Source organism: Vicia villosa, linkage group LG1, assembly GCF_029867415.1.
Source record: "Vicia villosa cultivar HV-30 ecotype Madison, WI linkage group LG1, Vvil1.0, whole genome shotgun sequence".
In the NCBI taxonomy this organism is placed as follows: Eukaryota; Viridiplantae; Streptophyta; class Magnoliopsida; order Fabales; family Fabaceae; genus Vicia; species Vicia villosa.
Genome location: NC_081180.1, coordinates 86,321,304 through 86,332,653, shown reverse-complemented (window position 1 = coordinate 86,332,653; position 11,350 = coordinate 86,321,304). Strand labels below are relative to the sequence as shown.

At 35.6% G+C, this 11,350-nt stretch overlaps 1 protein-coding gene across 1 annotated transcript; it reads left to right on the top strand.

Annotated features, from left to right (window-relative positions):
* The first annotated feature begins 7,431 nt into the window (after positions 1-7,431).
* LOC131643431 (cysteine-rich receptor-like protein kinase 25) lies at positions 7,432-8,432 on the top strand. Its single transcript, XM_058913644.1, has one exon. The coding sequence runs from the start codon at positions 7,473-7,475 to the stop codon at positions 8,322-8,324; it is 852 nt and encodes a 283-aa protein (XP_058769627.1). The 5' UTR covers positions 7,432-7,472; the 3' UTR covers positions 8,325-8,432.
* The last annotated feature ends 2,918 nt before the right edge of the window (positions 8,433-11,350 follow it).

Sequence of the window (11,350 nt, the reverse complement as noted above, 5' to 3'; positions counted from 1 at the left end):
TTACAATAGATAAAAAAAGGAAAATACAATATCTTAATAAAAGTTACTCCCTCCGTCCCAAAATAAGTGTCGCATGTCGCATTTGATAAAATTATTTGTCCCAAAATAAGTGTCGCTTTAAGTTTCCAATGTAATTTTAATTTTTATCTTCTTATTATACCCTCTAATTAATACTCTTAATTTATTATTCTCTCACTTTACATTTATGATCATTCAAATACACCAATAATAAACAGGGATAGTTTTGTAAAAACACTATTCTCTCTCTTTCATTTATTACATTTTCTTAATCTGTGTGAAATGACCAACTATGACATATATTATGGGACGGAGGGAATATATATTTCAAACTGAATTTAATTGATATGCATTATTTTAAACTTAATGAGTTTAATTGATATGCATTATTTTAAATTTAATGATAGTCGTTACATTTTTTTGTAGTATTTTACTTTTATTAAATATCACATATGTATAGTTGTGATTCACCAACCATGTAAAATACAACATAAACTTATAAAAAAAATAAAAATTGATTATGAGAAGAGATTTATATAAATTGTCAACTCCCATTATAAATAGATATAATATAAATTTTTATATTTTGACTTTATATAATATCAACTAAATATAAATATTTGTATTTTAATATTATAATATATTAACAACTAAAATATATGAGATTTTAGATAATTTTATTTTTAATAAAAAATATTATTAAATTGTTATTTATTAATTATAGTACATAATTTGTATATATATATAAATAGATATTATATAATATATAAATAGATATTATAATATATAAATAGATATTATAATTTGTATATATATATAAATAGATATTATATTATATATATATAATATAATATATATATATATATATATATATATATATATATATATATATATATATATATATATATATATATATATATATATATATATATATATATATATATATATATATACGCGCATCGCGCGGGCCACAATCTAGTTAATCTAAATTTGATGAATCTAAGGTCTCTTAAAAGAATTTAAATAAGTTAATGGCCTAAGTCTTTTAAAGAAATTCACATAAATGAAAACAGTAACAAGAATGTAATGGGAATTTCTTTTCCACTTTCTAGGGATGAAAAACACTCCCGAAACTCCTAAAATGTCTTTCGGAGATGTTTCTCGAAACGTACCACCAAATACTTATTTTTGGAGATGCATCTCCGAAAGCACCATTTATACATTTGAAATGTGTTTCAGAGATCCATCTTCGAAATAACCCCTGACAATGTTTTTTTATTATAGAAATTCATCAAAGTTAAGTTTTGATACGGAATTAGATTGATTAAAACGGTAATAAAAACGCGAACAGGATAAAAATGTTAAACGATAATAACCATAAACGATAATAAGCAATATCAGACGATAATAAACAATAAGCACAAAATGTTGTTCAGAAAATTATAAAAATATTCTAGAATAAAAAAAGGCAAAGCCTACTGTGTATGCCTAGTCCTCACCCCGGGCCTCTCCTCTGCCTCTTGTATCGCACAACAGTCGTTGTCTCGCTAACCAATTCGGTGATGAGTTGTTCATCGTGATTCAGTGATGTTTTTAAGTATATTGTTATGTGTGTTTCATTCATTCATATGCATTTGATGATGGATCCCGGTGATGTTTGGATCGTTGGTGGACATATTTCCCATTGTGCGGAAATTGTGTCGGTGGGCCGTATCTCGATGAGGCGTAGATTGGTTAGGTGGATTGATTCCACGGTTTATTGGTACCACGTGCATAGTGTCAGTCGTGTCATATGCATTTTCTCATAACATGGTTGTATGGATTTATGTGTTATGTGTTGTAATCTATTATTATGTGAATTGATGAATAATAGATGTGAATCTGAATATGTATAATTGGTTGAATGGTATATTATGATGCTTGTTACTTATGAATTGCATAATATTTACTAATTGAGAATGAGACTCACCCTTACATGTTGTCATTTTCAGATTGAGGAGTAACGGCATTAGTGCTCGGTGTGGATGACTCGTAGAGTTTATCCGTTTATGTTGGGCCGTGTTAGTCATGCTCTGATCTTGTAACACTATGGGACGATAGTTATAGAGTTTTATGAGACTACTCTATTTTATTTGGTGATGAATTATATTCCCATTTGGTTATATTGACAATGTTTCTTATTCCGCTGTGATAAACATGATTGTGTTTTGGTAAATCGTTTCCTAATGAAGCATGACTTGACCATGATTGGTTTATTTATTTTAAATAATTATGGCACCCTTGTGTTTATGTTTTTACTCTGATATATTTATTTAAATTGCCGCAGGATTTAGAAGGGTGTTACAATAGTGGTATCAGAGCATAGTCGGTCGTTGTGACCAGAGTCTTAGTGTCAGTCTCTCCCTTTGTATGCGACGAGTGCGAGTTATCACTATCGATACTTTTGGTTCTAATGGAATCATTTTGTGGATTAGCAGAAGAATGGCTGGAAGAGGTGGAAGAAACGACGATGCTATCGCTGAGGCTTTGGGCATGATTGCTGGTGTGCTGGGAGGGAATGTAAATGGAGATGGGATTGGTGCTGACAGAAAATTGGGGAATTTCCAGAGGAACAATCCTCCGTTGTTCAAGGGTACGCATGATCCTGAAGGTGCTCAGAAGTGGCTTAAGGAGATCGAGAGGATTTTTAGAGTCATCGATTGTGCTGAGAACCTGAAAGTGAGGTATGGTACTCATATGTTGTCCGAAGAGGCTGATGACTGATGGATGGCTACTAGGACTGAACTGGATGCTGATGGTGTAGCTATTTCCTGGGCTGTGTTTAAGAGAGAGTTTCTGAGGAGGTATTTTCCTGAAGACGTTCGAGGTAGGAAAGAAATTGAATTTTTGGAGCTGACTCAGGGTAATATGACGGTACTAGAGTATACTTCAAAATTTGTTGAGTTGGCGAAGTACTATGTTCACTACAACAATGACGAGGCTAGTGAATTCTCAAAGTGCATCAAGTTTGAGAATGGCCTTCGTGATGAGATCAAGCAAGGAATCAGGTACCAGAGAATTCGGCGATTTGTCGATTTGGTGGACTGTAGCAGGATCATCGAAGAGGGTAATCTTAAGTTGAAGTCATCTCACTCTAGCGAGTTGGTTGACAAAAAAGGTAAGAAGCCTATGGATAGAGGTAAGTCATATGGTAGAGGAAATCCTAGAGCTGGGGATTGGAAGAGGCCTAGTGGGGGAGATTCTGGTGCTCCCGTTAGGTGCTACAACTGTGGTGAGACTGGACATAGAAGGAATGAGTGCAAGAGTGGAGGGAAGAAATGCTTCAAATGTGGGAAGGCGGGTCATCTTGCGTCTGGTTGTAGGATGAAGATCGTGACTTGCTACAATTTCGGCGAAGAGGGTCACATCAGTCCACACTGCACTAAACCGAAGAAGGATCAGACTGGTGGGAAGGTCTTTGCTTTGTCTGGGTCAGAGACTACTCCGGAAGATCGTCTCATTAAAGGTACGTGTTTCACCATGACACACCTTTAGTTGCAATTATTGATACTGGAACGACTCATTTGTTCATTTCATTGGATTGTGCTAAACGATTGGGATTAGAAATATCTGTTATTCATGGAAGTATGGTTATTGACACTCCTGTGCTGGGTTCAGTAACTACTTCTTCTACTTGTTTGAACTGTCCTATTGATATCTTTGGTAGAAAGTTTGGAATGGACTTAGTGTGCCTTCCTCTCGAACAACTTGACGTCATTTTGGGGATGAACTGGTTGCAATTTAATCGAGTTCATATCAATTATTTTACGAAGACGGTTATCTTTCCTGAAGAGGTTAGTGTTGAGGATTTGACTATGTCGGCCAAACAAATGAATTTGGCTGTCAATGATGGAGCAGTGGTATTTATGTTGTGCTCTTCAATGGAAGTGAAGAGGGGTGCTAAAATTGATGAGCTACGAGTAGTGAATGAGTATCCGAAAGTATTTCCAGAAGATGTTAGTGAGTTGCCACCTGAAAGAGAAGTGGAGTTCGCTATAGAATTGATTCCTGGAACTAGTCCTGCGTCGATGGCACCGTATCGCATGTCGCCATCGGAATTGGCTGAATTGAAGAAACAATTCGAGGAATTGTTGGAAAAGAAGTTTGTTCGTCCTAGTGTGTCGCCGTGGGGTGCACCGGTGCTGTTGGTTAAGAAGAAAGAAGGTTCAATAAGGCTATGGGTTGATTATAGACAATTGAACAAGGTGACAATCAAGAATCGATACCCTTTTCCAAGGATTAATGATTTGATGGATCAGCTGGTTGGTGCTTGTGTGTTTAGCAAGATTGATCTGAGGTCTGGATATCACCAAATTTGTGTGAAGGCGGAAGATATTCCGAAGACAGCATTCCGAACGAGGTATGGACATTATGAATATTCTGTTATGCCATTTGGTATTTGTCATACCCCAAAATTTGCCCATACTATTTCTCTTATACAAATTCAAATCAATACATGAAGCTCCTAGACACACTCTCCTATAAAAGGCTCTGAAACTAGGGTTTGACTTATTCAAAGGAAAATCAGTGATTCAATGGCTCCACTGCATCTCATATGGCCCAAAATATCTCACACTACCTCCATGACAGGTATCAAGGCCTATCTCAAATCTCTGGTCACTCAAAGGTTCAGAAAGTCAACAGTCGACTGGTTGACCTAAAAAGTCAACTGTGGTCAAAGCAAAGTCAAAACTCCTGATTTTTGTCAAAATCCTCATATTGAAGTATCATTCACCATTTGATCAAGAATTGATCATGGTTCATCAAGGAAAGATCAAAAATCAACAAATCAAAAAGTTTCTAAATTGAGTCAACTTGCAGCAGTCCATAAATTTCCAAATACACCACCTCAAGATGAAACTTGGTTCTACATCCTGCATCTTTGTTACAATTTGCTCGGTGTTTCTTCGCCTGCACACACTCTTCACATACTTCAGTTAGAATGTTGATTAATGGTTGTCTCGTAACCATGTTATTATTCTACATAACATTCAGGTCCTTGAAATTCAAATACCCAAGCCTATAGTTCCATATCCATTATTCCATACTAGCAACCATTACAAGACACTTATGCTCCATTACTTTCAATTCAACCTTGAAAGTTCTATTTTTTAGCCACAAACACCCACTTACATCCATAATTTTCAACACTTTGTTTTCCATTTGAATCTTCTAATTCCTTTCTAGCAACTGGCCAATGCTTAAAATATTACATTTGATTCCTGGAATATACAAAACATATTTGATAAAGGAATTCTCACCATTCTTCCCCTTGATTGATACATCACCAATACCATCTTCTACAAGTGTGCTATCATCTATGAATTTCACCTTGTTCTTCAATACTTGATTGATTTTTACAAACCAGTCTTTCATTCTTGTCATGTGTGTTGAACATGAGGAGTCAAGATACTATTGATCGTTGCATTATGCATCTTTTCGCATAGTCACCATCACATTTTCAAGAAAGCGTACTCTGTTTTGGTTGCATTTTACCATGTTATTTTCCAAGATTTTGACAATTATAACATTGGACGTTGCTCTAGTCATTTCTCCATCTCCCCTTTTCATCTATTGTTGTCACTTTTTTTATTACTTTATCCACAACCTTTGTTGCAGCTGCTTTCACCCTTTTAGAATGTTGAGTTGTTGGAATTGTGGGAGTCTCTCCCACCATTATTGTGATAGTTTCATCTACCTCTATTCATGGACCACTTTCCTTTCATCTTCTTGTCCATTCCAACAAAACGAGCTTGCAAAGAAACTCCAGCCTTTGCTTTGTCAACATTCCTCTCCTCAATTCTTTACTCATGAGCCTCAAGAGAACTTTGTAACTCTTGTATGCTTATGGTTGAAAGATCCTTCGACTCTTCAATAGCAATCACTATGTTATTGAATCTTGATGTCAATGATCTCAAGATTTTACCAAACTATATATTGCTTGGTGATTGTCTTTCCACACGTTTTTACTTGGTTCACCAATGTTGTGGTTTTTGTAGTAAATTCACTAATGGTTTCCTTATCCTCAATTTGAATTAACTCCAGTTGCCCTTTGTAAGTTTGTAACCATGCCACCTATGCCTTAACAACTCCTGCAAAACTTTTCTCTAAGATTTCTCAATCATCCTTTGAGGATATACAACCGCCAACCTTCTCAAAATTATCAGCGTTAATACATTGATGAATAAGATACAAATCTTTGAAATATCTTTCGTCTTCTCATCCTTGTGCGTAGTTTTTTGTGCAACCGTTGCACCTTCTACAAGGAGATTAACACCATTCTTGATCACTTCAAAAACATCTTGATAACCAAACAACACTTTCATCTGTTTGCACCACTTGTCATAATTCTTCGCATCGAGAATTTAAATATTTGCAGGGATGCGTTCATTGGAGATCAAAACCATTTTCGCACACTAAGTGTTCAATCAAAGAACCTGGCTCTTGATGTCAAATATTAGGAGGAAACCCAACCACGAGATAATGATGAATAGAGATGGAGAAAATGAGAAAATTAAAAAGAATTAGGGCGAAAGATATGTTGTTACTTCATTAATGACACAACGTGGCTACTTAAATAATCGTATAAAACAATATAGTTAATCAACTAATGAGAACAACAAACTTTCCTATACATGTAATCTTGTGTAATCAGATACACTAAATCTCTTTTTCAAAAAGCTGAAAATTAAACGGAGTGATAAACGATTACACATTTAATATAATGAGTTACGCTATATCTTTATTTGATTTTGAGCGCTGCTGAAAGGATGGTAAACGGTTACACACCAACTTGAATGACTTTATTTTCTTAACATGGACTTCATTAAAAATTGTCTTTTTTGTTGTTATACATTTCTTCCTTATAAATTTGCTTTTTGGTACACTCCTTATAAACATTTAGATATTAATATCATTATATCTAGTTGACAGATAGTGTATCGAAATTAATTTAGATACTAATCAACGATAGTTCTACAAGAAAGTTCATTCATATGCGCATAATATACGCAAATTCAAGGAAACATCCGACGCCGTTGAAATAAAAAACAATTTGATTTAATATCAATATTTAGAATCACAAATCCTTTTTGCGGGTAGTGTTGGCCCAGTTAATGACTCTAAAGTCTTCAACCATTACTCATATACTAGTATGTATCTTATCTATGAGAGCTATATGATTCCAATATAAGTTAATGCTATCTATCTATCTTTATTTTTTTAACATCTCTGACAATTTCAAAGTTTTGAAAAGTACTACTAGTAATTAGTTTACTACATGAATTTCTTTGTACATTTAATGACGTGGGGATTGATTGACTTGTGCTGCTCTACTATTCAATATTAGGCCAAGAAATTTTCCTTCAAATTTAAATAAATAGAGAACAACAAAACATAGCATTGATACATCCATCATGGTAATGCCATCAAAGACCATCTTTCTCTTTATCCATGTTTGCTTCATCAATTTCATAACCATTCAAGCAAACAACAACAACAACAACAACAATTTTCGATGGTCTTCTTACTCAAACATCCATGAAACCACTCCAACCAGTATCTTTCAAATAAATCTCAAGACCCTTTTGTCATATTTATCATCCAACGCTACTGCCAACAAAGAATTCCATAACGCCACAGTAACAGACATAAACAACTCCTCCAACACAGTCTATGGTTTGTTTATGTGCAAGGGTGATGTCCCTGCTCATCTTTGTAGCCAGTGTGTCACAAACGCGACCAGTTACTGTGATTGGGAAAGTGGTTGCTCCCTATACAAAGATATGGTGATTTGGTACGACATGTGCATGGTGCGATATTCTGACAAATATTTCTTCTCCACTCTTGACTTATTTAGTTCATCTTTGGGCTCCTGCTCCGATGTCGATGTGTCTAACCAGACTATATCTAAGCGTTTAGTTTCTGAAACTTTGAATGAAGTGGCAGATAAAGCAGCCAATTTTTCAATTGGCGTCAAGAAATATGCTACAAAGGAAGCAATCGTATCTGGATTACAGAATCTTTATTTTCAAGCTCAGTGCACACCTGATCTGTCGCCACAAGATTGCAGGAAATGTCTGAATGAATCCATAACACAGGTACTTCAGAATTGTAATAGGGATAGTAACTATGTAATGACAGGGGATTCTCAAACTTCCATATGTTACATCAGATATGATGTGTACCCTTTCTATCGCTTTATTAACGCTCCCACACTATTAGAACTTGATCCAGCTTCCAATACAACAAATTCAAAATTCTATTAGAAAGTCAACTATTATTGGGAACCTGTCTGTAATCCTATTATATCATAAATAAAAGTCAACTATTATTGTTAAATTTTTTATTTGTCAAGAAATGTGGTTGAGTCTAATTCAATTCTATAAAATTTGTTTGTAAGGTGAGAATTGTTCCTACTTATAAAAATATGATCATCTCATATATTATCTGATGTTGGACTCTTAACACACACCTCACACTCAAATCGTGGGTGACTTGATAACAAAAAATCTGGTTCTAATATCATGTCAAAAAATGTGGTTGAGCATAATTCAATCCTACATATCTAATTTGTAGGGTGAAGATTGTCTCGACTTATAAACACATGTTCATATCATATATTGTGTGATTATGTGATGTGGAGCTCTTAAAACATAAAACATATTTTGTAATGATTATATATTATATAAGATATTGATGAAAGGTTTTAACAATTACCAATAATTAGAGTTTAACCATAAGATTAGAGAAATAGCAATAAAGAAATTAATCTAAGATTGATGAACCTGAGGTCTCTTAAAAGAATTCAAATAAGTTAATGGGCTTAAACCTTTTAAAGGAATTCACATAAATGAAAAGAGTAACAAGAATATAATGGGTATTTCTTTTCCACTTTTTAGGGATGAAAAACACTCCGGAAAATTCCAAAATGTTTTTTGGAGATGCATCTCCGAACGTATCATTAAATAGGTGTTTTTGGAGATGCATCTCAGAAAGCACCCTTTATACATTTGAAAGGTGTTTCAGAGAAGCATCTCCGAAATAACCTCTGACAGTGTTTTTTATTAAAGAAATTCATCAAAGTTAAGTTTTGATAACGATAATAATGATAAATGATAATAAGCAATATCAAATGATAATAAACGATAAACGATAATATACTATTGTTAAGGGAAAAATCTTGTGAGGTATGTTAATAGTGCATTTAAAGGAAAAGGCCCGCAAATCAAGGGGTTGGATCCCACAAATTGGGTCTTCAAGAGAGATTAGAAGAGTGGCAAAGAAATCATAGGGTCAAGTTGTCAACGAGAGGGAGTCGACATAACTTGGACAGAGCGTCGACTCCAGTTTTATCAACTATGAAGAAGGTTGAAACTTAGAATATTTTTTGATAGAGGTGGTGCTAAGGGTTAGCGTCGAAAAAAAGATTCAAGCGGGCTAATTTTGTGATAGAGGTGGTGCTAAGGGTTAGCCAGAGACATGGGGGTAGTTGCGTAGGGTCGTGCAGCCAGTTGTTTGGCTTACAGGAGGTTTCTGAGCAGTTATGTAACCTGTAGGCAGTTATTTTATTATATTATAAATAGGAGATCCCACTAAAGACTCCGGGTGTTCACTTGTACTAAAATCAATTGAAAAAACTTCATAATTCCAGCGCGAGGAAGTAAGAGTTTCAAGAGTGCTAATGTACGTGAATCACCATCTTTACTTCAATGCAATTTCCATATTTATCTGTCGTTCCTCTTGAACATTTCTTTTTATTTTCATTTACGTTTGAACTATCTTTTTTACTTCATTATAAACGCTGTCAACGGTGGTTCCGTTACGATGATGGAATTCACCATAAATGCATTCGTAGTGTATCTTTTTTGAATGTTATAAAGTTCTATTGGTCACGAGTTACCTTTAGTTTATCTTTTGTGGAAAACTTGGCTTACTTAAAACTCTTGGGAGGGAATCGTTTCTCTTAGAGTCAAGCTTTTGTTGAATTAAGTAAGCCACACCTTAGTTACATTAGCACGTGTCTTAGAATTAACTAGTCGATTCTGCAAGTAATCCTTAGTTTGAAAGCTTTGGGAGGACTAGCGGTTGTTTACAATTTCACAGTAAACAACTGTGTATGCCTAGTCCTCACCCCGAGCCTCTCCTTTGCCTCTTGTATCGCACCATAGTCGTTGTTTCGCTAACCACCCCTCCTTGATGGTCACCGCCTCTGGACCGTTTTTCTCAACGATCCCTATGTCCAAAGCCTCTCGTCCAATCGCATGTATCCGCAGACAGATCAGCAAGACATCAATGGCATGGTCATCCTCTGTCTGCTGGTTCTCCAAAATCTTCTTATTAGCTGGTCTAGGTGGACGTCCAGGAGCATCTGATGTTATGATAGAGTGCGACACTCTGTAGAACCATGTCACATATCCCTCTACATAATTCCAGTTGTTGGATGCCGACATCATCCAATAGTCCTGTGGCATCAAATAATGCTTCTAATCATCAAAGATCTCATCGAGATCCCGACAGACAATGGTGTCCGGAGCAGCCTGAGATGGAGATATGAGTATGATTTGGACATATCCAAACTTCTGCATGCATCGCTCCGGCAAATACCTGACCATTGTGCCGGTCCCACATGCCAGCCACCCATAGTACAAGGAGATGAAGTCGAATGGGATAATCTCTTTGTGATCCTCAAACGGGGTCCATAGGATGTCATCATGAACAATCCGATCGAGATACACCCAGAACGACAACACATCCTGATTCCCTCTATTGGGGAGATACATGGAAGCCATCGGCATTACCTTCATATAGTCAAGATTAAGAGCATATCCATGAATAAGGTGGAAGTGAGAAATGATTCATCGCTGAAGTAAATAAGAGACATTTAAGCAAAAATTATTAATAGAAAAATAAATTTAATAGTAGGAATGAAAGGTACAGTCAGCAGCGTGCAAGAGCTTGTAAGTTGCCTCGTCCTTCAATTAGAGGCTTCATTCAGCTTTTGGTATATGTATACCAAACAGCCGGCCCCCAGTTCCACTCACCCACCACATCCAAATCCATGAAGTACTGGAGGTATATTACATCCACGTAGTTAGCACTTTTGTCCACAAAAAGGAACGTGCCAACCAAGTACATGAAGTAACACCTCAAAGCACACTGATAGTGATACTAAACAAAGAAGTCGTCACCCTCATTCTCGGAATTGGCTTCTGCAATAAGGTGTTCATCATAAAGGTCCTTCAAGAACGAGAACTTCGCATGTGCCCCATTAGTCGAGGAACACTTCTCAACT